The sequence below is a fragment of the Nicotiana sylvestris genome, chromosome 3 (genome assembly GCF_000393655.2).
Source record: "Nicotiana sylvestris chromosome 3, ASM39365v2, whole genome shotgun sequence".
Lineage (NCBI taxonomy): Eukaryota > Viridiplantae > Streptophyta > Magnoliopsida > Solanales > Solanaceae > Nicotiana > Nicotiana sylvestris.
In genome coordinates this window covers 164,953,301-164,980,351 of record NC_091059.1, presented here as the reverse complement: position 1 = coordinate 164,980,351, position 27,051 = coordinate 164,953,301, and the positions used below count along the sequence as shown (strand labels likewise).

General features: G+C 36.8%; 3 protein-coding genes and 1 long non-coding RNA gene across 4 annotated transcripts; 1 reads left to right on the top strand and 3 right to left on the bottom strand.

Moving 5' to 3' along the window:
* Positions 1–6,230: 6,230 nt before the first annotated feature.
* Positions 6,231–6,599, bottom strand: LOC138888293 (secreted RxLR effector protein 161-like). The gene has a single exon (XM_070170139.1). It carries the CDS (start codon positions 6,597–6,599, stop codon positions 6,231–6,233), a length of 369 nt encoding a protein of 122 aa, XP_070026240.1.
* A 2,195-nt stretch (positions 6,600–8,794) lies between these two features.
* LOC138888292 (uncharacterized) lies at positions 8,795–13,422 on the bottom strand. Its single transcript, XM_070170137.1, has 9 exons — positions 13,339–13,422; positions 13,067–13,214; positions 12,793–12,978; positions 12,557–12,690; positions 10,269–10,737; positions 9,817–9,965; positions 9,428–9,739; positions 9,172–9,336; positions 8,795–9,022 (listed from the first exon to the last, which is right to left on the bottom strand). The coding sequence occupies exons 1-9, from the start codon at positions 13,420–13,422 to the stop codon at positions 8,795–8,797; spliced, it is 1,875 nt and encodes a 624-aa protein (XP_070026238.1).
* Positions 13,423–14,903: 1,481 nt separating this feature from the next.
* On the bottom strand, positions 14,904–20,682 carry LOC104230952 (uncharacterized). The gene is made up of 2 exons (XR_711989.2): positions 20,406–20,682; positions 14,904–15,264 (listed from the first exon to the last, which is right to left on the bottom strand). It is a non-coding gene; the product is annotated as an uncharacterized lncRNA (long non-coding RNA).
* A 420-nt stretch (positions 20,683–21,102) lies between these two features.
* LOC104230953 (kunitz trypsin inhibitor 5-like) lies at positions 21,103–22,072 on the top strand. The gene has a single exon (XM_070171145.1). The coding sequence runs from the start codon at positions 21,187–21,189 to the stop codon at positions 21,790–21,792; it is 606 nt and encodes a 201-aa protein (XP_070027246.1). The 5' UTR covers positions 21,103–21,186; the 3' UTR covers positions 21,793–22,072.
* Positions 22,073–27,051: the final 4,979 nt, after the last annotated feature.

Here is a 27,051-nt window from a genome sequence, read left to right as displayed (position 1 = left end):
ACACTAGTCTTCGAAGCAATCATGAAAATATTTAAACTAATAAAATTGTACTTTAATTGAATTAAGTTCGAAAATCGTTATAGTTTGGTATTTTTTTATATGCTTTTTATATCAGTAGTATTTGAGTTAGTTAATGCACAACAACAACAACAACAACAACAACTACCCAGTAAAATCTCATAAGTGGGGTCTGGGGAGGATAATATGTACGCAGACTTTACCCCTACCCCGAAGGGTAGAGAAGCTGTTTCCAGGAGATCCTCGGCTCAAAAAAAGCAACAATAAAGTTAGTTAATGCACATTTCAATTATTTTATTTAATAATATATTATTCTACTAACACACATATCAAAATTGATTTTCATCCATCAAAATTTAAATAATGAAAATTAAAATTTGAGAAGTTTTTTTTTTTTTTGGAACGCAGCTGAAACTCCAGAGTCGCGCACAGTGTGACCAACTTCTCTTACCTATGTTTAAAATAATCATTCACTCAAATTATTTATTAAAAAAATAAGTTGATTAATGAATTTTTTAAAATAAGTTAAATATAATAAGAATCATATTATCTACTTAAAAAATGAATAATCAATGAGTTTAACATTTATATTTGTAACTCAAATTTGGAGTTTCTATTGCGTGGGAGAATAAAAATTCTTTCAAAAGTAATAATATTCAAGAAGTCGTGATAATATGAATATCATATTATCCACCGATTAACTCATTTTTTATTAGTATTAAATATAAATTGAATTAAATAATTTATTCTTTTTTGCATTATCCTTTTTCAACCCGCACATAACTGGCTTGACCCGTCCGATTGCCACCCCTATCAATGCCCAGTGCCCACAACTTTTAATATCATGTTTGGTGCTGGGAACAAAGAATCATAATCCACTACAGTATTTGTAGTGTGAGTGGAGATGTGTCCGTCTCCGTGTCTCGCACTGACCGTAAGTAGTAGATAATGTTAGGCAAATAGCCACCAACTCATCATTTCCCCCCTTTTTCTGTCTTTTTCAATATTAGCCTTTTGGATTGTATCTTTTCTTTCTTTTTGGAGATATAAACTCTTTTTTAAACATCATCAGGTCTACGCAATTTAGTAACTTGACTAATTTAAATTCGCATTGTGGATGCTAATCAAAGTGAAAAGACACTCTTTACCAGAAACTCTAAAGTTGAACTCTAAACCTCTAATTGAGGGTAAAATATTCCATTCATCTCACAACAACCACACCCCTTTGATGATTTATAGTCTGTTTGGTCAATTTTTTTGGATTAATTTTTTTTTTTCAAAGTTAAGGTATTTGATCGAGCTTTTAGAAAAAAATATTTTTAAGTAAAAACATAAGCTATATTTTAGAAGATATTGCTAAAAAAAATAGTTTCTTCCCCAAAATATTTTTCTAAAAAATATTTTTATTTTTTAATATAAGCTAATTTTAGAAGCTAAACCAAACACCTCGTTAAGCACCACCCGTACCTTGCCATTTAGGTTAGGCAGACAGCACTCATCTTTCCTTAGTTTCCATTTGGACACGTAGTGCTAACTCGTAAACAAGACTAATACTCTCGAGGGGAGTAGGTGGTTTATTGTCGTTATTCTAAGTGGTTAAAAACTTCCCTTTTAAACGTGAGCGTTCTTTTTGTCTATTTTAACTTTAGTCACATTCAATTTAAAGATTTGAATACTATAGGGGTACACCTCATGTCCTTTTGAAATTTAATTATCAAATTGATGAAGGCACTTTGAAAGTTATATTTATTATGATAAATTCTACACAAATCATCAGAAACAATATTAGTTTACATGAGTACACCAAATAGTAGAGTACCTTATTAGTTTATATGAGTATACCAAATAGTAGAGTACCTAATCTTCTGTGAGGTTATGTTAAGAATGTTAGTAAAACTGTAAGTAAATGAGATACAAGATTTTTATGTGGAAAAATCCCAACTCAAAGGAACAAAAACCACGACCTACACATGTAGGCTTTTAACTTCACTAACTTGTAAACACCTATTACAAGTCACTTTGTAATAACTCTATTACAAATGATTTAACTCAACCAACTTGTGGTACTCTCACCACAAGCCACTTTGTAACTCTCTAGTTACAAAGACTTTAACTAACTTGTGATACTCTCACCACAAGCTACTTTGTCATTCTCTAGTAACAAAGACTTTAACTTATGGCTAAACCTAGTCACAACATAAACTTAGAGAGTTTACGGATTTTACAAAAAGGGTTCCTAATCAACGCTTCTGGTAAGCAATTTAGGAGATACAATAAGAACAATCACAAAGTTACAACTCAACTAAGGACAACAAAATACTAACTTTAGGAACTGGTCCGTAGTAACGTTTAACTTTGTTCTTCAAACTCGTGAGAATTGATTTTTCTGTTTTGCAAAAGGCTTGAATGAGGATCAGAAATGTTCAAGTAATGTTTTGATATAAACTCATTGTTGATACACCTTGATGACATCACTTGAAATTATGTAAGCACTTTAGTTGGTCAAGAAATAAGTGGGCACTAGAAATAGTGCAGTGCATGCAGAAACAGTGCAAGCTATCACATCGCTTCCAGCTGTGTCCAATTGACTTTGTAATACTATGAGGGAACCACAAGTGTATCGGATCCTTGTTTGGTTTCCTATATCCTGAAGCTATAGCACTTCACATTTAGCTGGAATCCGTTAAATAGTCTATGTGTGTCAGGTTCCCTATCTGGTTCTTGAGACTAAGTTTGTTAGATCATCAAAACATAAATAGTCTGTGTCTTTTTAAAGACATTGAAAACCTATCAATTTCTCCCTTTTTGATGATGACAAACTTAACATTGATAATCGTGGATTTAGAGCAAGGAGAACCAGATTAAGTAATAGGAGAACACAAGTTCCACAAGTTCTCCCTGACTTTATGCCTTTCTTATTTATCATTATCTACACTTATTATTTATTCCCTCTTTTGGAATCATTAAAAAGATACGAACAGATAAACAACATAAAGAAGTCTAACCGAGCTAACTCATATCACATATGTGCACACAACACGATAGAGAAGAGAAATATAGAATTTAAGCAATGAGATAATAAAAGAGGATAGATTTTATATTAATAAATTTAATATGTCTTTGCTTAAAAAGCAAAGGCAACATTGGATTGTTAAGACGGGAGTAGTACTGTTTCATCCCAACCACATCAAAAAAAAGAAAACAAAACATTTGCCAAACAAAACAAAAAAAACTTACAAGAACATTTCCAAAAACTGGTCACTGAAGTGGTACTTAGGGGGCACTAGGAGTAGAGAGCTTGGAAGTTGCAGCAAGTGTTTGGAGAAAAAGGTCTATTCGGGCATTGGCTGACTTTTGCTCATTGAGCAGTTCTGCTTTCAGGTTCTCTACTTGTGCCCTGAGATCAGCATTCTCTTTTGTCAAACGAGTTACTTCATCATTTGACACCGGAACCCCTTGGGCTTGTTGACCTTCCAGGATGGCATTTCTAGCCTTTAACCGACGAATCTCCGCAATTGCACTATTCTGAGTATTAATGAGCTGTGAGATGGTTGATGTACTCCCTACCCCCCCCCCATTCTTTTCTATGTACTCGCATTCTTTCAATATTGTCTATGAGAAAGTCTGCTTCTTAGTCCCCAACTTGGCTTGCCCCAGTGACACCTCAAAGAACTTAAACACTCGCGTAAGCAAAAACCCGTAAGGAAGACCATGATTACCATCTTTGAAGGTGGCTACCTTTTGCATGTGTTCAATCATAATAGCAGGCAGGCTCACAGGAGTAAAGCTATCTAGTTGCTCCATCAAGAACAGGTCAGACTTGGAAGTCACTGTTCTCCTCTCAGCTCGAGGCAATAGAACTTTGTTTACCAATTCGAAAATCAGCTGATAGATAGGGAGCAACGCCTTCTTATGGATCTGGTCCCCCATTTGGTTTGCATTGTCTTTTACCACGACATTTCTGAAGTTAAACTAACACACATCCTTTACACTGGACATACCAACTGAAGGAACTTTAAGAATTTCTCCAAGCAGTTTTACATCAAACACGATATCTACTCCATTTACCAAAGCATAGATATGATCAGTCTCAACGGGAAAGAAGCTAGCAAAGAAGATTTGTACCTTATCCTCATATGCCTTAGGTAAATCTATTTGGAATAGGTTCCCCCATCGTTGAAACTCAACCATTTCAAGAATTTGTCGCATACCAGCCATCTCAGAGATTGCTGGGTCAAACGTACGACCCAACAGAACCTTTTGGTGCCTCAAGAGTTCTGAACCAAGGCTGACTTCACTTCTCATCCTTTTCACAGAACCAGGTTCCTCAACAATTTTAGACTTTCATTTGCCGGACTTCCCACCACTTGATTTCTTTTTTCCCTTGTATTTGACTAACACATCATCATCAGACATCGATAACTCACTCACAACATCCGTCAACTTGGAATTAGGGGTTGAATCTCTTTCTACTGAAGCAAGCTTCTTCTTCTTCTGGGGCCGTCTCACCAATGAACCAGGTTCATCTGTTGTTTCATCTTCCACCTCTACCATAGGGATTGCTTTATCACTTACGGGCACACCATCTTTCACCACCTTCCTCCTTTGCTTCTTACTACATTTTCTGCTCTTTTGAAGGGCAGAGTCGTAGGCCACCTTAACTTGCAACCTGGTAGTAGGTCGCTTGGTAGAAGACTCAGGAGTGGACACCACCCTTCGTTTAACTATGAACGCATCAGGAGCTAGGTCATTTAAATCCTCTTTATCACTAGACCTCATCTCAGGTACCTGTATGTCCAAAGGCACAACAACGAATGCAGGAACAGAACTGTCCTAGGAATGAGAACCTTGACATGGGTCCTCTGGAGAAGGATCGGGTTCCTCATGTTAGGACCTAGTAGCTTTTGCTAGTGCAGCGCCTTCAACAGTTACAATGGCCTCTTCGTCCCCCATATCCTACACCGCATTTTTCTGAGAGATGATCTCATGCAGTACACCATCAGCATATACCACAAAGATGGTTACAACCTTTTTTTCCTCAATCGGCACTACTGCCACCACAGAATCTGTACCAATAATGGCGTAACCCTTTATGACCTTAGGGTTTTAACCTTGTTCTCCACTTGTTCTTTGATTAGTGGGAACCACAGAAGATGGAGAGGACGGATCAACAATTTTAGGGGTTTCTAAAATGGAGAGGGACGGGGAATCTGGGTGAGGTGTGATTTTAGCGGGAAGGGTAAGAGTGGTTAAATAGGGCTCAGTAGGGGTGGAGGACTCCATAGGTTTTTCAGTAACAGGTGTGACTGAGGCAGGGAGGTCGGAGTTTGTATCAGCCATTGGAAAGATGGAGCGAAGGTGTTTTGGAAAGTTCGAATAGAGGACTTATGGTTTGTGGAGAATAGAGGGGATTTTATTAAAAATGGATAATTATGAAGAGAGAGAGAGAGATAGGCACCGGTTCTGAAACGGCAGTTGGACGTGGAGAAGTGTAACGTTTGAGAGGGAGATGAAATTATGAAGTGAAGAGACGTGACAGCAAAGTCTGAAAAGTTGGATGACATGGCAGTTGTGTTTTGTACCTTTTTAAGACGTGTATTAAAGAATGCAGAGAACTACTAACATTTAGTATAAGAACCAGGTTCTTGACTTGTTATTTAAAAGTATCAATCCTCTTTTATCATCCATGCACTATATCTACAGCTTCTATACTCATCATGCGTGTTTACCTGCAATAGAATTGAAGTGAGTTTGACATGGTCAGAAAATGCTTTTAGCCAGTTTTCTCTTGACGGTGATTTTCATAGCCAAATAATGAGGAATCAGGTTCTCAATTGGGCTTTAAAAGCCCCAACTTCACTCTGTTTCTTTCAAAATGTTCCCTACTTAATGTCTTGGTGAAGATGTCTGCAATTTGATCTTCTGTGCTACAAAACTTCATACATATCAACCCTTTCTCCACATTGTCCCTTAGAAAGTGATGCCTCACATTAATATGCTTGGTCCTTTTATGTTGAACTGGATTCTTGGCCATGTTGAGTGCACCGGTGTTATCACATAGAAATGGCACACTCTTAATGAGTATCCCAAAGTCCTCAAATTGATGCTTGATCTATAATAGTTGTGCATAGCAGGATGCTGCGGCTACATATTCTGCTTCAGCTGTTGAAAGAGCCACTGATTTTTGCTTCCTTGTGCCCCATGATATGAGATCATGAATCTAGGAAGTGAGCCATTCCAGAAGTGCTCTTCCTATCCACAAGATAATATGCATAGTCTGCATCAGCATATCCAATGAGATTAAAGTTGTCACCTGAGGGATAATAAAGGACCAGGTCAAGTGTTCCTTTAAGACATCTCAGAATTCTTTTGGCTGCCTTCAAATGAGATTCCTTGGGATTTGATTGAAACCTTGCACATAGCCCCACACTGAAGACAATATCAGGTCTACTAGTAGTAAGATAGAGAAGAGACCCAATAATGCCTCTATACATGGTTTGATTCACATGAGTCCCAATTTCATCCATGTCCAGTCGAGTGGCCATAACAATGGGAGTGTCTATCACCTTTGATGTTTCCATGTCAAACTTCTTCAAGAGCTCCCTGATGTATTTTTGCTGACAAATAAATGTACCCTTTGGGGACTATTTTACTTGAAGACCTAAGAAAAAGTTCAGTTCCCCCATCATACTCATTTCAAACTCACTTCCCATGAGTTTTGCAAATTCTTCATATAGAGAATCAGTTGTTGCCCCAAAAATGATATCATTAACATAGACCTGAACAATGAGCATTTTCCTTCCATGTTTCTTTAGGAACAAGGTGTTATCAATTTTCCCTCTTTTAAAGCCATTTTCCAAGAGGAATTTTGACAGCCTTTCATTCCAAGCTCGAGGAGCCTGCTTCAGCCCATACAATGCTTTGTCCAGTTTAAACACATATTCAGGGTGTTCATGACATTTAAACCCTGGAGGTTTCTTCACATAGACTTCTTCCTTAAGAAGTCCATTCAGAAATACACTTTTGACATCCATTTGGAACAAGGTGAATTCCATATGAGATGAAAAAGCGATTAGAATTCTAATAACTTCCATATGAGCGACCGGAGAAAACGTATTATCATAGTCAATCCTTTCCTCCTGATTGTAACCTTGAACCACTAGCCTGGCCTTGTTCCTTGTGGTATTCTCATGTTCATCAAGCTTGTTCCCGAATACCCACCTGGTTCCTATAATGGTTCGATCTGAGGGTCTGGGTACCAGGTGCCAGACATTGTTCCTTTCAAACTAATGTAACTCGTCTTGCATGGCTGTAATCCAATATGCATCTTTCAAGGCTTCCTTGATATTCTTGGGTTCTATTTAGGAGAGAAAGGCTGAGAAGGCAAGTGAATTTCTGGTTTTGACCTGGTTTATACTCCGGAATCTAGAGGGATAATTATGTTGTCAAGAGGATGAGAGCTTTTGCGTCTCCAGTTAGACGTCTGGCATTCATTTAGAGAGAATGTGGGTACATTTAACTGGTTTTCCTAAGTTCTTCTCTCAGGTGCTAGTGGAGTATCCTGAACTACATCAACCACTCTTTCTTTAGCTTCAGTGGTTGTAATTGAAGTACCTGGTTCCATTGAAGATGAGACAATATTGTCTTTACTCAGCTTTTTTACTTGACTCATCATATCTGCCTTTCTATTTGTCGTGTCAATGACTTCACCAGGGACTAGTAAGGGTTCTCCATCTTGATCTTCTTCAACATTCTTCTCACATGATGGATAAGATTCATCAAAAATAACATGAACACTTTTCTCAACACATTGAGTCCGCTTATTGTATATTTTGTACACTTTTCTTTGAGAAGAGTAGCCCAGAAATATTCCTTCATCACTCTTGGCATTGAATTTACCAAGCTGATCCTTCCATTATTGAGAACATAGCATTTGCACCCAAATGTTCTTAGGTGGGTCAGCTTGGGTTTCCTTCCATGCAGCAACTCATATGGGGTTTTGTTCAGGAGGGATCTGATCATGCACCTGTTCACCAAGTAGCAGGTAGTGTTAACCGCTTCAGCCCAGAAGTTCTTTGCAATTCCAATATCGATTAGCATTGTTTTTTCCATCTCTTCTAGAGTTCTGTTCTTCCTTTCCACTACTCTATTTTGCTGAGAAGTTTTGGGAGCTGAGAAGTTGTAGGTGATTCCATTTTCATTGCAGAACTCATCAAATTTGGCATTGTCAAATTCTGTTCCATGATCTGACCTAATGCATGCGACTCTAGACTCCATCTTCACCTAGTTTTCTTTACAAAGGCCACAAACACTTCAAAGGTTTCATCTTTAGTTCTAAGAAACAGAGTCCATGTGAATCTGGAGTAGTCATCCACTATCACAAAAATGTATCTTTTTTCTCCTTTGCTTTGCACTCTCATAGGACCACATAGGTCCATATGCAAAAGCTCTAGGTGCTCACATCTAGCACAGGCATCACAGATTTTTTGCACCTTGAACTTTGTCATGGGCAGACCATGGACCAGGTCCTTCTAAATTAGTTTGTTTAGAAGAGAAAATCTTGCGTACCCCAGTCTTCTATGCCACAGTGCAACATCATCATCAACAGCTTTCAGACAACTCACATCACCACTTTGTAAGGACTCGAAATCAGCAACATACATGTTTTTGTATCTTTTGGCCACAAGTACCACTTCACCAGTTACCAGATCAGTAACTGTACATATCTTGGACAAGAATTCCACCTTGTTTCCTTTATCATAGATCTGAGAGACACTCAAGGACTGTACTTAAGGTCATTGACATAGTACACATTTTCAATAGAATGAGTGAGTGACTTCCCGACTTTTCCAACTCCAAGAATGTACCCCTTTTTTCCATTTCCAAATGATATACTCCCTCTTTGTAGGGCTTTTAGTGAAAGAAAGTCCATGGTGTTCCCAGTCATGTGCTTTGAACACCCACTATCCATGAACCATTGTTGACCGCTTCCTTTCACTGTTCCCTGCACAAGAAGATCAAGAGTTAATTTTAGGAACCCAAGCAAGTTTGGGTCCCTTGTAGTAGGCAAGAGGATGAATAAGAGATCTCTTAGTCCATGCAGGTAATGTGCGTTTTTTGTGAGTGGAACCTGGTCCCTCTTTTTGTAGTCACTTTTTCAGCAAACACTTTGTTTTTTCTGAATAGATTAAACCCTGGCCTGACAATTTTCTTTGAAGTGTCCATTTTCCCACAGTGGGTACAAAGCCAGTTATCAGAAACAATGACGTACTTGCTATGAGGGTTGTAAGGAGTTTTCTCCCTTTGGAACCCTATTCCCTGCATGTTTCCACCATTATTAGTGTACATGGCAGTGATAGCTTCTGAGGACCAGGTCCACTTTAGATACTTTTCAAGATCATTTTTTTACTCTTTCCAGATCAGTTTGGAGGTACTTGTTTTTCTCAGTTTCAACACACATCCTAGTTCTCACAGCTTTCAACTCATTTTCAAGCCTAATGTGTTCCTCACTAGCTATCTCTTTTCCTTTTTCAGAATTTCTAGGTTTTGAATTAGTCTCTGGTCTCTCTATTGTTTCCCTTAGGTCTGCAATTACTTCCAAGAGATCATTTCTTTCTTCTTTGAAGTTTTCAATGGTTTTCTTATGGTCAATAACTACATCCACTAAGTCATCTCTAGTTTGTTCGGCTTCTCCTAGTTCTAAGGTCAAGGAATCCCTATCCTCCACAAGAATATGATAAGCATCAATCAATACACTAGCTAAAGACATGAGTTTCTCTGAACATCCCTGAAATTTACCTCTTTGTTGTGATCGTCTTCATCATCATCTGATTGGGTAATCAAAGCAAAAGCTGAGTCATATTCATTTTCTTCGCCTTCAACTGCCATCATGGAACTATCACTAGCATTAGTTTCATCTTCAGACTCACCAGAGGAATCTCCCCAAGCTACAAGAGCTTATTTCATCACATTGTCAGCAGATCTCTTTCTTTTGAAGTCCTTGAAAGGAACCGGGTTCCTCTTAGCTACTTTTTCAGGGTTGTTCTTGGAGAATTCTTACTTCAAGAGAGGATAGTCTTTGATGAAGTGTCCATGCTTTCTACACTTATGAAAGATCATATTTTTTTGGTTTGCTAGAGCTGCCCCTTTTTAGCATTTCTCCATTTTTTCTTACCATCTTCTGAAATCTTTTGGATAAGTAAGCCATGTCTGTTTTCGTCACTTGAGTCATTGCTATCATCTTTGAGTACCAGGTTCTTTTCTTTCACTGTCTATCTTTCTATTCATCTCGTAGGTCTTCAGATTTCCAACCAGATCTTCTATGGTCAACTCATGCAAGTCCTTTGATTCAGTAATAGCATTCACCTTGCTTTCCCAAGGGCTAGGCAGAATACTGAGGATTTTCCTTACTAGCTTGTTTCTAGGAATGGTTTCACCAAGTGAGTGTAACTCATTTATAGTGTAAGTGAATCTTGTGTGCATATCTTGAATAGATTCATCGTCCTTCATCCTGAAGAGTTCATACTCGGTAGTGTACATATCGATCTTAGACTGTTTTACTTGGGTGGTTCCCTCATGAGTTGTTTGCAAAGCTTCCCAAATCTCCTTAGTAGTATCGCAAATGGATATTCTATTATATTCTTCATATCCTATTCCACATATCAGAATCTTCTTGGCACGAAAATTCTTCTCCACAGCTTTCCTGTCTACGTCGATGTACTATTTACTAGTTTTTGACATTGAAATTGGAAGTTCTTCCAGTACCTTTGTTGGAACATAAGACCATCACATATAATATCCCATAACTCAGAATCCTCAACCATGATAAAATCATGCATTCTTGTTTTTCACCCACCCATAGTATTGTCCATCGAACTTGGGAGGTCGATATGTTGATTGACCTTCTTCAAAATTTGGTGGAGCAGCCATAAGGATCCTTCCAGGTGTTAGCCTGATAGGAGGAACCCACTCTGATACCAATTGTTAGTTTATATGATTCCACCAAACAGTAAAGTACCTGGTCCTCTGTGAGGTTATGCTGAGAATACTAGTAAAACTGTAAGTAAATGAGACAAAAGATTTTTACGTGGAAAAATCCCAACTCAAGGGGACAAAAACCACGACCTACACCTGTAGGCTTTCAACTTCACTAACTTATAAATACCTATTACAAGCCACTTTGTAATAACTCTATTACAAAAGATTTAACTCAACTAACTTGTGGTACTCTCACCACAAGCCACTTTGTCACTCTCTAGTATAAAGATTTTAACTAACTTGTGATACTCTCACCACAAGCCACTTTGTCACTCTCTAGTAACAAAGACTTTAACTTATGACTAAACCTAGTCACAACATAAACTCAAAGAGTTTACGGATTTTACAAGAGGGTTCCTAATTAACGCTTCTAGGTAAGCAGTTTAGGAGATACAATAAGAACAATCACAAAGTTACAACTCAACTAAGGACAACAAAATACTAACTTTAGGAACTGGTCCGTAGTAGCGTTTAAATTTGTTCTTCAAGCTCGTGAGAATTGATTTCTCTATTTTGCAAAAGGCTTGAATGGGGATAAAAAAATTTCAAGTGATGTTTTGATATAAACTCATTGTTGATACACCTTGATGACATCACTTGAAATTATGTAAGCACTTTAGTTGGTCAAGAAATAAGTGGGCACTAGAAATAGTTCAGTGCATGCAGAAACAGTGCAAGCTATCACATCGCTTCCAGCTGTGTCCAATTGACTTTGTAATACTATGAGGGAACCACAAGTGTATCGGATCCTTGTTTGGTTTCCTATATCCTGAAGCTATAGCACTTCACATTTAGCTGGAATCCGTTAAATAGTCTATGTGTGTCAGGTTCCCTATCTGGTTCTTGAGACTAAGTTTGTTAGATCATCAAAACATAAGGCAAAGACATTGAAAACCTATCAAACAACACACATGCAAACAAACAATGTTGAAAAAGAAGAAGAGAAGAAATGGAAGATACAAAGATGAGATGGAGAAGAAGAGCTGAAGTGTTATTTTCATCTGCCTATTACACGTGAGTGTGATCCCATTTATAGACCACATAACCGACTCTAACTAACATCCCTTTTCTTATTTACACTTTAGTCCCTCAATGAGTTACTAGTACATATCAGTCTATTCTTTATAACAATACCCCATTCAAGCTGGGGGTGAAACACATTGAACATACCAAGCTTGGACAATAGGAAATGGTGCTGTGACGAACCCAAGCCTTTGGTCATGAGATCAGCGATCTGCAAACTAGTAGAGATGTATTATTGTGCCAATTGCTCGTTCTTGATTTTCTCTCGAACAAAATGACAATAGATCTCGATATGCTTAGTGCATTCATGAAATAGAGGATTAGCAACTATTTGCAGGGCTGCCTTACTATCACAGTGTAAAAACACCGGCTGCTGAACCTTGGCCTGCAGTTCCTTAAGCAATCCTAGGAACCATGTGATTTCTGCAGCTGCTGTTGCTAAACTCCTGTACTCTGCTTCAGCTTAGCTTTGACTAACAGTTTGTTGCTTCTTTAACTTCCATGAAAGCAGAAAATCTCCCAGTTTGATGACATATCCTGTGATAAATCTACTAGTATTAGGACAGGAAGCCCAGTTTGAATCACAATAAGCAGACAATGTATCTATTGACCCTGTCCCCATCAAAATACCAAGGCCCAGTGCTCCCTTTACATATCTTACCACCCATAATGTTGCATCCTAATGAGATTATTTGCGATGTTGTATGAACTGACTGAGTACTTGAACTACAAAACTGAGATCTGGTCTGGTGATGGTCAAGTAGAACAACTCACTAATGAGCTTCTGATAGCTTCCTATGTCCTCTAGCTTTTCATCTCCATTTACCCCAACATGCTTGTCATATTCAATAGTGGTCAACTTTTGATTAGGCTCTATTGGGGTAGAGATTGATTTAGCTCCTACAAGTCCAACTTCTTATATCAACTAAAGTGTATAACTTCCTTTGTGTGAGCAGAATCTCTTTCTTTGATCGTAGAACTTCAATACCAAGAAAATATCTTAGCTCCCCTAGATCCTTAACTTTGAAGGAATTGTGTAGTGTCTGGTTGGCTTCATCTATCAGTTCTGCATTGCTCCTAGTTATAATTAAGTCATCCATATACACTAAGATAACAACAATGTCAGATTTTTGTTCCTAGTGAAGAGTGAATGATCATAATCACTCTAATGATATCCTGCTTCCACTAAAACCTCAATCAATTTGATGTTCCATTGTCTTGAAGCCTGCTTAAGACCATATAGTGATTTGAGTAGTTTACAGTCCTTGTACTCCCCTTGTCTATGGAAACCCTATGGTAGCTCCATGTAAACATCTTCATAAAGATACCCTTGCAAAAAGGCATTGTTGATATCCATTTGAAATAGATTCTATCCTCTAGAGGCTGCTATGTTTATGATTGTTCTCACGGTAACCATTTTGGCTACAGGAGAGAATGTCTCATGATAGTCCAATCCTTCTTGTTGTGTATAACCTTTTGCTATTAACCGAGTTTTATATCTCTCTATTTCTCCATTTGCCTTATACTTTATCTTAAACATCCATTGTATCCTATGGCTCTTTTTCCTGCAGGTAGGTCAACAGTTTCCCATGTTGCATTGTCCTCAAGAGCTTTAATCTCTTGTGACATTACTTCTACCCAGTTTTCATCCTGACAAGCTTCCTTGAAGTTCTTTGGTTCAACTATTGCAGAGAACACACCCAAATAGGGCTTATTATAATTGGCTGACAAATGAGAGTAGGACACAATGTTTGAGATACAATGAGGATGATTCTTAGCATTTGAGGGGGTAACATAGTCCTTCAGCCATATGGAAGGTCTTGTAATCCTGCTAGATTTCCCGACAACAGCTTCATCATGTGTATGTACTTGCTCCATATATGACTGGCTTGTGTCTGGATCTGTAACTGGTTGTACTCCAACTTGTTCTACTGGCTGGTGCATAGCAGAAGTATCAACTGAATTTATTGTGGTCTCAATTGGTTCTATTGTCTGAGTGTCTGCTTTAGCTGTTGATTCCATGACTGGTATAGGTGAGATATGATCATGGGCAAGTTCAACTTGATCATAAGTTGTGGAGAAGTTTGAATCTTCAGTGGTTGCATGCTCCTTACTAGAAAATCCCTGCTCCAATTGTTCAGGCAGAAGGTCATTTGTCACAAAAGATTCAGCCCATGGAAATATGTCTTCTGTGATATGAGTTCCTTTCTTGAAAGGAAACATTTGTTCCCTGAATGAGACATATCTACAAATGAACACTTTTCTGCTATCTAAATCATATAGCCTGTACACTTTTTGTATTTTTGAGTATCCTATAAGGACTAACTTTCCTGCTCTTGGAGTAAACTTGTCACCACCAAGCAAGTTACTTGCAAAACACAAACAACCAAACACCCTTAAGTGCTCTATCTTTGCTGGTTTGTTATGCAGCACTTCATATGGACACTTCCCTTGCAGTACTTTTGTGGGCAACTTACTAATCAAATATGTAGTTGTTTTCATGCAGTCACCCCAGAACATCATTGGCATTGAATTTTGGAACATCAGTGCCCTTGTAACTTCTAGGATATGTCTATATTTTCTTTCCACTGTGCCATTTTATTGAGGTGTATATGGACAGCTACTCTAATGTTCAATTCCTAGAGATGTCAATAAATCATTGCACTGAGAATTAAAGAATTCACTACCATTATCTGACCTCAACACCTTCACAGTTACATCAAATTGATTTTTTATCATAGCAAGAAAGTTTTTTATTACAACTAACTCTTCACACTTTGATTGAATCAAACATACCCAAATATATCTACTGTAGTCATCTACAATGGTAACAAAATAATGATTTTTATCATATGTGTACACTCTATGTGCCCCTAAAACATCTAGGTGAACAAGTTAAAAAGAATTAGTAGAACTTGTATTACTTGAAGGAAACTTTAACATACAATGTCTAGCTAATGGACAAACATGACAATTCTCTTGCACCTACATGTCCACCTTATTCTTTAACTCTGGAATATGTTGCATAGACTTCAATGATGCATGACCTAACCTCATGTGCCAGAGTTCACCTTCTGCTCCGTTGTTCAAGAAGAAACCTGCTGCAACTACTATTATGTTTTCCTTTAGCAGATATAATCCATTGTGCTCTCTACCAATCCCCATCACCCTGCCATTGTAAAGATCCTGAAACATGCAAAAATCAAAAAAGAATATGACCGAGCAAATGAGATCTCTTATGAGTTTTGATATTGACAATAGATTGAATTTAAAGTCTGGTAAATATAAGACATTTTTAGCTATCTTATTCCCTAGTATAGATGCTTCTCCAGTGTGTGTTATTTCTGCTTTATTTCCTATTGGTAATTGCACCTCATTCCTTCCTTGATCATCAGTTCTTCTCACACTACTTAGAATATCCTTAGAATATGTGACATGATGAGTTGCTTCTGTGTCTATCACCCAATCACACATACATGTATTTTCCTAGCAAGGAAATTATACCTGTCCAGGGGGAGAGGAGATCGACGAGGATGTTATACACCGTATCAGGGTAGGATGGATGAAGTGGAGGTTAGCATCTGGATATTGTATGACAAAAGAGTTCCACTGATACTCAAAAGTAAGTTCTATAAAGTGGTGGTTAGGCCGGCCATGATGTATGGGGATGAGTGTTGGCCGGTTAAGAAATCACATATCTAGAAGATGAAGGTAGCAGAAATGAGGATGTTGAGTGGATGTGCGGGCATAGTAGGATGGATAAGATTAGGAATGATGATATTCGGGAGAAGGTGTGTGTAGCTCTCATTGATAACAAGATGCGGGAAGCAAGGCTCAGGTGGTTCGGGCACGTTCAGATGAGAAGCCCAGATGCTCCGGTAAGGAGGTGCGAACGGCTGGCTATGGAGGGCTCGAGAAGTGGTAGAGGACGACCTAAGAAGTATTGGAGGGAGGTGATTAGGCAGGATATGGTGATGCTTCAGATTTTCGAGGACATGACACTTGATAGGAATATGTGGAGGTTGAGTATTAGGGTTGTAGGCTAGGAGGTGGTTGAGTCTTGCCTTACGCCATAACTCTGGGAGACTAGTTTGGTAGGGATACTATTTTGTTTTTGCTTTGTATCATTCCTCTTGATTTCATATCGTTCTTATTTTTCATATATTATTTCTGTGGTGTTACTAATATATCTTCTTTTGTCCTTTTGTCTTCTTGAGCCGAGGGTCTTTCGAAAACAACCTCTCTACTCCTTCGGGGTAGGGGTAAGGTCTGCGTATACACTACCCTCCCCAGACCCTACTAGTGGGATTTTACTGGGTTGTTGTTGTTGTTATTGTATGTTTGTAGAACACTGTGATGTTGTTGGTTTTGACAAAAACTTGACTAATTGTTTATATTGTTCTTCTATGAAGAATTGTCCATTCCCCTGCACTTGAACAGCTGGTGCCTTGCCTTCCTCATTATTTACATTGACATTGTTGGTATAAACCTTTCCTCCTCTAGTCTGATATTTTCTCTTGCTTTTGAAATCAGCTAGATATCCAATTATCTTAAAACAGTTTTTCTTAAGGTGACCTTTGTATCCATAATTCTCACAAATGAACCCTGGTCTTTTTACCTTTAAAATCCCGACCCCTTCTTGCCAACATGGTGAGTGGTTCCCTATGAGTATCAACCACACCTAAGGACCTTTGACTCTCTTCTTGAGTAACTATTGCATATGCTTCATTAACAGTCACTACAGGTCTTTTTGCTAGTACATTACTCCTTATGTTATTATAACTTTCATTCAAGCTCATAAGAAACTGCAGCAAACATTGTGGCCTTAAATGTTCAACTGAAGGTCTAGCCTCCTCACAATCACATGAGCAAAGATGTACTAATACACCAAGTTCATCCTACAAATCCTTCATTTTAGATAAATGGGTAGTGATAGAGTCAGTACCTTGTCTTAATGTTGCTATGGTTGTCCAAATGTGATAGATTCTAGTCAGATTTGTTCTATCAAACCTCTCCTAAAAATCACTCCAGACTTTTCTCGCATTTGAAGCATAGACAACGCTTGGCATCAACTCACTCGATACAATGCTTCCAATCCAAGACAAAATAATTGCATTGCATTTTTTCCACTATTCTACCAATTCGCCTCTATACATACTCTTCATACAAGTTCCGTCCACAAACCCTAGTTTACTCTTTCCCTGGAGTGCAAATTTCATCACCCTGCTCCACAACGTGTAATATTCAGGCCCTGTGAGTTTGAGCCGTATTAAGACAAGTCCAGGAGCATATGAGGATTGTAAAAATAGCGGATGATTGTGATCTAGTGAGGCGACCTCATTCCCTGCCATAGCTGATCAGATCGGAGTTCCGTCGAGCTTCGATTTAATGAATTTCTTCCTAATTCCGATGAATTTATGATCGTTGCTCTGATACCATGATAAATTCTACACAATGCATCAGAAACAACACACATGCAAGCAAATAATGATGAAAAAGAAGAAGAGAAGAAATGGAAGATATAGAGATGAGATGGAGAAGAAGAGCTGAAGTGTTATTTTTATCTGCCTATTACACGTGAGTGTGGTCCGATTTATAGACCACATAACCGACTCTAACTAACCTCCCTTTTCCTATTTACACTTTAGTCCCTCAACTATTTACTAGCACGCATCAGTCTAGTATCTATAACAATAGTTATTATATTCCGATCACATTGGAATCTCGGGGCAAAAAAAAAAAAGGAATTTTATAGGCTCCAAGATGATGGTATCTAAGTAGGCATTTAGACATAAGTTCCAAGATTTTTTTTCAAATTTGAAATTTTACTAAAATTTGATTTGAAGATGAAGTTGTGTTTGGTTATAATTTTTGCAACATTTTTAGATGTACTTTTTTTAAAATCATGAAACATGATTTATACCCTACAATTTGTCAAAAATATCAAAATCACCCCGAATTGATTATCCTATTGAAAGAAACAATCAAACATGTTGATTGCTTAACTGTACGAACAATCTGTAATAGAAGTTGTAGTGGCTCCTTCAGGTAAAAGTATAAATTGTAAATCTTAACAGTGGATATCAAAATATAGTTCAAGACCACTCAATAAGGTAGTAGGTAGTTGTAGGTGTTAATTGTTACTTAGGTTTAATAACTAATTGGGTCCTTTTATAAATTTTTAAAAAATAGGGTAAATTTGTAAAACTTAAAAAAAACAACTTTTTAATTTTTTAATTGAAAAACTAGTTCTCAGCAGTTTTTCAAATTCGAAAATACATTTTCAAGCTGGATTTGAAAAAATATAAAATTTTCTTAGACAAACATTGTTCTAAAAAAAAATTTCTTTTTGAAAAAAAGGAAACTTTTTTAATGTCCAAATGGGTCTAAGTGTAGGTTTTGTAACTTCAGATTAAAAGTAGCTCAGATATGAATAACATATTTTAGACAATACGAAAAGAGTAAATTTAAATCCTGCCTTGACAATCATTTATTGGCATTAATCACATTTTACCTGAATATCCAAGTTGAAACAGAAAACAACTTGAGTACTGTTCACATAAAGTCAACACTCAATAAAACTGTATCGCTATTAGTTTAATTCCAGTAATTTAAAAAAACATTTAGAGAAACAAGTCAATTATAGCCAGGTAGTGGCCAGCATCATATATTTATTTAGCCATGTTTATGTACTTTAATTTTCATAAAAATGCGAAATTGTTTAAGAAAGTAAGTATTAAAATAGTATCCTCCCCTTATAAAAGGCCAGCACTTTTAGCTGTCTCTGTTCTCACATCTACCTTCTTCCCGTCATAAGACAATACTCCAACAAAAAAAAAAATGAAGCACAGGGCTTCTAATTTTCTATGCTTATTCTTACTAATATTTGTGGGATTTTCCCTTGTCATTTCCACCATCTCAGTTCCTTCTTCAAGTAAGTCATAAATAAATCTATTCCTATTATCTTTTCTTTTCAGATATTGCTAATTTTGATTCCTGACAGTAATTTGTATCTTGTGGTGATAATTTACAGGAAGCCTAAAGACAATTACAGAAAATCTACCATTCCAAGATTCTCATTACAAGGTTCCTCTTTCTTCTTTCTTGAATCCTATTTATTACTACAGTAATTTCCTTTTCTTTTTTTTACTCTTTTTACGTGGAGGTGTTTAACTTTGTACGGATTACTAACACTTTTAAAACTTGTGGCTATAAAATATGTATCTTGTGGTGTTAATTCTTTAAGATTATCTATGAAATTGATGAATTTTGAAATTGTTGAATTAAGGTAATGATGGAGAAGAAGAGGGAGCTGTTGGTGGAAAGAGACGACTATCCAGGAACAGGTGCCAATAACCATCACGATCCAAAACCTCCTGGGGCTGAATAAATAAAGATGTGTGCAGTGAATTAGATGTAATTATGTTGGTTGTTTTATTACTATCTTATTTGAATGGTAATTATTAGAAATGTAAACGACTACATTGTACTACTGTATATGTTTCTTTTGTTTACTGCGCACAATAGATTAAGAAATTTGGTAGTTGGGCTGGGTTTTACCATGTGATGTTAAACTGAAACAACCTTGACATGAACTCCTAATACAGCCTTTAGGATAAATTTGTTGAAAAAACATAAGTAATATATATATTTGCTTTGTTTAAATAATACGTACTTATTTTGGATTAAATTCGAAACCTTAGCAAGAATGGACAGAAGGGAGTATTTTCGTAAAAACATGATAGAGAAATAAAAGGAAATTAAATAGAAAATAAAGAAAGAAGGACTGAATAGTGAATACCATATACAACAAATGAGTAAAAATAGCACGGGCTACCTATTTTTCGGACGGGTAATTAAAAAATAACCAACGTTTGCGAAGTCATTAAAACATAGTCATTATTTTGGTGAAACATGAAAAGTTCCAGCATAATACGCGGGATTATGGTGCTGCGTATAAACTTCCAACATATTATGTTGGAACTCCAGCACACGAAAAATTCCAGCATAATATGTGGGATTATGGCGCTCCTGCCTATAAACTTCCAGCATATTATGATGGAACTCCTTCGCATTTTATTGTAGCATAGTATGCTGGAAGCTCATATGTAAAAAATTCGAACTCCCGCATATTATACTGAAATACTTTTGGATTTTTAAAAGTATTTTTGTACAAATTTTATCTTTACATGAAAAGTAACTAAATTGTTATTATTTTTAAAACTATGACTATTTTTCAATTACTAATTGTAAATATATCTATTTCTGATGTTTACCCAACAAATGATGTCACGAGTTACCTGACAAGAATTAATTATAGTACGTACCTAAAATAATAATAATTGGAGGAGTGAAAGGACTTCTTTTCCTTCGGCAGGACATGGATGGTTCTTCGCCTGTTGGCATCTTGACATCCACCCACACCAATTGATAACATATGAGGTTCGGATAAAATGGGAAAACATTCTCTCTCTTTTTTGCCCATAAATAATATGACGACTAAGAGAACTAATGAATACATTATATATTTCTCGAAATAGGCTGAAAATTCCATAACTACTGTTTATACCAAGTTTAGGTTTTCATCCTCATGTAATACAGTGAAAGTAGGAGTACGTACAAAATATTTAAGCAAAAAGACACGTGATATCTTTTAAATCTATAATAATTGCGTACTAGTACTAGCCCCGCGCCCTCATCTTTTACCTTCTGATTCAATCGACTAAAAGTCAAGAAATTTTACAGACTGGTTTTCCAATTTATCGCATTCCTATTGGTTGACAATTCATAAGCACAACAGATTATTGTCTAAGCTAATCTAGAAGTTTGCACTTATTTCTTTCGGTGATAAAACCATTCAAATGTAGTTCTCCATACGGAATGCCTAACTTTATAAGAAATTCAAAACACGGTAAATTAAATTTCAATGTTTTGACTTTTCTCTACCCATATTAGCATACTTTAACAAAAATTAGGCTCTCATTTTTCCAAAAGTTTGACAAGCAAAACTCAAAACGATCACATATGCCATACATTTCAACATCGGCTTCTATAAATATATAAAACACTTGGCCCCTAATATTTCATGCATTAACCATATCCTTGAAAATGAAGATCATATCAAGGATTTTATTGCTTTCTTGCCTCCTATTTTTAACCTTATTCCAGGTAAAAGCTGAACCAGTTCTTGATACTAATAAACAAGAGGTCCGTCCAGGTTACACCTACTACATTTTGCCGGCAACCACCGCGGCCAACGGCGGTGGCCTAACGCTAGCGAAAGGCGAAAACGGGAGCTGCCCGCTCGACGTTTTTCAAGCACAAAATGTTCAGAGCACAGGCCTTCCTTTAAAATTCTTAATGGTGAATTCAAGTGCAGGACTAGTAATTGACGAAAATGAAGACATAAATATAAAATTTGCAGCACCAAGGTACGTGTCAATTTGCAATAAATCCACTGTTTGGAAAATTGACGGGTTTGTCACCACTGGCGGAATTAAGGGTGGGACTGAAAATGGTACGGCCACAAGTTTGTTTACGATTCAGAAGTATGAAGATGCCTATGCGTTACAGTATTGTCCAAGAGCTACAGGGTGTTCCTTTATTTGTCCAAGATTGTTGTGTGGGTATATTGGTATTGCACCTGCAGCTAATGGATCGAGGCGTTTGGCTGTGAATCGTCCAGTTTTCAAGATTGTGTTCAAAAAGGCTTAAGATTCGGAGGTGCATCCCAGATTTTTCATAATTAAATATTTATAATAGATGTGGATTTTCTAACACATATATAAGGTATGCATAACTAGTAATATATTATAAGCTAGGTCCGCTTCTACTAAGATATTCATAGCTAGTAACATATATAGCCAAAATAATAGCAAACCGTGATGTAATAATTTATTGGTGTGGGCCGTACGCATGTTATAAAGGAGGTGTTTCATATTAATTTGTCATTTTAATCCGCAGGAATAAATACAAAATGTATATTTTTTGTGTACATGTGTATTATATATATAAAAAAATATACGTATTTTATATACTTTTTGGCTAGCTAAAACAATTAGTTTCGACCTACTGGTCAATTTTGTATTTTGCCCTATATTCCTTGTGGTTCACCTTTTTGTTATTTTGATTTATTATTATCCTAGTTTCCTTTTTCTGTTGAATTGATTAAAAATCATGTTTGTAAATTTAACAGCCTGTATCAAACTATTAGTTACATAATTTTTTACAATTACATACGCGGGTTAAAGGAAAAGGAAACGGGACAGTAAGGATTGTGTGAAAGACTTTAATGGATACACCAGATTATAAAGCTTTAGTTTGCTGCAAAAATTATTTGTAATTAAACTATTTATACTACTAAATGCAAAAATCATAGGATCTGTGTAAAGAAAATTTTGTTATATATAATTAAAAAGTTTACAAAAAATAAATAAAAATAAACTATCAATGTATGCAATTTGACATAGCAGGTTATTACTTGGTTTTCTAGGTTAATTAGCATATAAGATTTGCTGTTTAGAGTTACTTGTTATAAATGAACTCATCTGATAGTGTGAAAAATATATATATTATCGGTATAAGAAACTTAAATTGCATGTTCATTTAGGCTAGGCTATATCAACCATGCCAAAGATTCCGTAACGATTTGTGATTATTGAGAGTTGAGATAGTTAAATGAGGGTATATTAGTCATTACACACAAGTGATAGGCATGTGTAGGTCGTTATTTGGTTAAACACTGTTCACTCTTGTAACAAAGCATAACAGAGAATGAAATAAAAGTTTCTCTCCTCTTCTTCACTCTCGTCTTCTCTGAATTCTCTAGAATCTAGGGTTTAATCTTCCATGCAACTTCAATTCTATTCATGGTATCAGAGCGGGTCATTGAAATTGAGTTGAAATTCTGCAAGATCTGAACATCGAACACTAATTAGAAGCTTTGATTTCATTAGCCATGGCGGAAACAGAAAATCTCCCAATTGATCATAATCACCCTCTGTTTTTAGCAGCTATAGATACACCTGGAGTAGTTTTGCACGATATCAAGCTCACCGGACAGGAAAATTATGGCTTGTGGAGTAGATCGATGCGGATGGCACTTTTGGGGAAGAACAAGCTAGGTTTCATAGAAGGAACTTGCTTGAAAAGCTCTTACAAAGGAGAATTGGCGAATCAGTGAGAGAGATGTAATGTCGTTGTTCTTTCATGGATAGGACGTACAGTATCAACAGAATTGTAGTCGAGCATCATTTATGCTTCAAATGCAAAAACAGTATGGAAGGAATTCAAGGAGAGGTTTGATAAATCTAATCTCACTCGTTTTTACCTTCTATGGATACAAATTGGATTATTAAAGCAAGGCACTGACTCTGTAACATCATATTATACGAAAATGAAAGACCTCTGGGATGAGATTGATCTATTAGTTCCAGGACCTGGTTGTGATTGTGAAGAAACTAGACCTTTTATTGACCAATTTAAGAATCTGCGTTTATTACAGTTCCTAGTTGGGCTTAATGAAAGCTATAGTCAGGTGAGAAGTCAGATATTGCTTAAGACGCCAGTATTGATTGTAAATCAAGCCTATGCTTTGGTCATTCAAGAAGAAAGTCAGCGTGAACTAATAGCCCATCTGGCCAAGCTGCAAAAATTAGCTTATTTTGAGAAGTGCTTTTTTTCAAAAGTGCTTTTCTCAAAAGTACTTTTGTTGAGAAACAGTTTGTGTTTGGCTAATTAGTTTGAAAAACACTTGTGAGCAGCAATTAGTGTTTGACTAAGCTTTAAAAAACTGCTTCTAAGTGTATTTTTCTCAAAAGTACTTCTCAAAAAAGTGCTTTTGGAGAGAAACTACTTTTTTCTGCTTCTCCAAAACTGCTTCTGCTTCTCCTCAAAAGCACTTTTTTTCCTTCTAAAAGCTTGGCCAAACACCTCAATTTTTTGCCAAAAAAATCACTTTTGGCCAAAAAGAAGCTTGGCCAAACAGGCTATAAGTGTGCTTGAGATAAATAGGAAACCTTTAACTATGATGGCATGATAGAATCAAGGATATAAGGGTAAGAAGATTGGGATTGTTTATGAACGTTATGGGTATAGGGACACCTCAAGGAAAACTGTTACAAGATTATAGGGTATCCTACTGACTTCAAAAGCAAGAAGAAACAACAAGGACAAGGAAACAGAACTTATGCTAACATGGTGACAGAAGAAATTACAAGCTCATCTCAAGGCCAACAGATGGGGCAACTGTTCACTAAAGGTCAAAACAAGCAGATACTGGAGCTTCTAAACAAAACACCTGCAGGTAATAGTCATACACTAATGGCAGGTATAACCACCTTGTTATCTGATGCATCTTTATGAGAATGGGCAGTAGACACAGGAGCATATCACCATATCGCATATGATAAAGAAATTCTATCTAACATAGAGAACATTGAGCAACACAGGAATCATAAAGTACAAGTTCCAACAGGTAGCAAATGTTCAATAACACACAAAGGAAAAACTTCAATTCTGCCGGGATATGAACTAAAAGATGTGTTGTATGTTTCAGATTTTAAGTTCAATCTACTGTCAGTTTCCAAACTGACCAAGTAGCTGTTATGTTGTGCTCTATTCTTCCTTGATTTTTGTGTATTACAGGGCCTTTACAATGGGAAGGTGATGGGGATTGATAGAGAGAACTGTGGACTTTATATTCTGAAATGGAGAGACAAGCAAGTAACAGCATTGGTCACAAAAAATACTGATGAGTGCAGTCTTTGGCATATGAGATTGGGACATCCATCAATAGTGGCAATAAAACATATTCCTGCCTTGAAGAATAAATTAGTGGATAGTATACAGCATAATTGTGAAGTATGTCCTTTAGCTAAACAAAGTAGATTGAAGTTTCCTCTCAATAGCAGTAAGATTGAGTGTATTTTTCAGCTTATTCATCTTGATGGCTGGGGTCCTCACAAAATGCCTACATATGATAGGAAATACTATTTTCTTACAATTGTGGATGATTTTAGTAGGTACACTTAGGTATGCTTGTTGCAGTCTAAATGTGAAGTTGTAACAGTATTGAAGGATTTTCTTATAATGGTAAAGAGTCAGTTTGACATGAATGTGAAAGTGCTAAGATCTGATAATGGAAGAGAGTTTTTTAATTCCAGTTTTAATGAATTATTAGCATCCTTAGGCATTGTGCATCAAAGCAGTTGTCCATATACACCTCAACAGAATGGGGTGGTGGAAAGAAAGAACAGATATATACTTGAAGTGGCTAGGGCATTGCAGTTTCAGAGTTCTGTTCCTAATAGATTTTGGGGAGATAGCATAAAGACAACTGTTTACCTCTTCAATAGATGACCTACACCCATACTACAAGGAAAATCTCCTTATGAAGTTTTGTATAATAAATTGCCTGCTATTGATCACTTAAAGGTGTTTGGATGCATGTGTTTTTCTAGCAATTTGCCAAAAGGTGATAAGTTTGCAAAAAGAGCAAGAAAATTAGTTCTCATAGGTTATTCAGAAGTTCAAAAGGGGTATAGATTGTTTGACTTAGAAACTAAAGCTATTTTTGTAAGCAGGGATGTTAGCTTTAGAGAACATATTTTCCCTTTTAAAGAAAGTGTAACCACTCCACAAGATCCATTTCCCACACAAGCTTCTATACCACCACATCCTGATCCCTCATTGCCTATATCCACAGACACTCACATTCCACCTACATACAATGCACCAGCCATAGAGAACACAAATACACCTACTACATAAGTCCTACACCTTAATCACACAGACAAAAACACAGAAACAGCAGAGGTTGAGCATGGTGAGCAAGTTACCTACATTGACTTAGTTCCAAACACTGAGTCAGAGGTACATGTTACTCCTGACAATAACGTACCTATGATTCGAAGTGATCAAGAGCCTAGGAAGACTATGAGGACATCTAAGCCCCCAGTTTGGTTGAAAGACTACCAAACTACTCAGAAATTCTCTGGCCAATACTTATATCCATTGACTAACACCCTTACTTATGCTAATCTCACAGGAGGTTATCAAGCATACCTGCAAGTTTTTTCAGCTGAAGTTGAACCTACTACCTTTCAGCAGGCTTCCACTGATAGCAGATGGATTACAACTATGGAATAGGAGATTCAAGCTCTTGAAGATAATCAAACTTGGGAGATAGTGGACTTACTAGCAGGGAAACAAGCTATTGGTTCCAAGTGGGTATACAAGATCAAATACAAGGCTAATAGAGAGGTAGAAAGATACAAGGCAAGACTAGTTGCTAAGGGCTATAATCAAAAGGAAGGGTTGGACTACCATGACACATTCTCACCTGTAGCAAAGATGGTCACAGTCAGGACCATTATCAGCATAGCAGCTGCCAAGGGTTGGCCTCTATCTCAAATAGATGTCAGTAATGCCTTTTTACAAGGGGATCTCTATGAAGAGGTTTATATGCAGCTACCTCAAAGATTTCATAAACAAGAGGGAATTGAAAGTGTGCAGGCTTATGAAATCCCTCTATGGTCTTAAACAAGCATATAGGCAATGGAACATAAAGCTCACTGATGCACTTGTTCAGAATGGTTACAAACAAAGTCCTTTTGATCATTCTCTATCCACAAAGCAGCAAGGAGGAGAGATAGTCATCATACTGGTATATGTAGATGATTTGATGATTACTGGGAGCTCCCCCAACTTAGTCAATGATGCCAAGAAGGTCTTACACAGTAAGTTCAAGGTTAAGGATTTAGGCAGGCTGAGGTACTTTCTGGGAATTGAAGTATCAAGGTCAAAGAAAGGAATCTTGTTCAATCAAAGAAAATATGCTTTGGAACTAATTTCAGAGGTAGGCTTAAGTAGTGCAAAACCAGTTGCAACTCCTATAGAGTTGAATCAAAAATTGACAACTGTGGAATATGATACATGTGTTGGGAAGACAGGAGACTTAGAGCTAAAAGATAA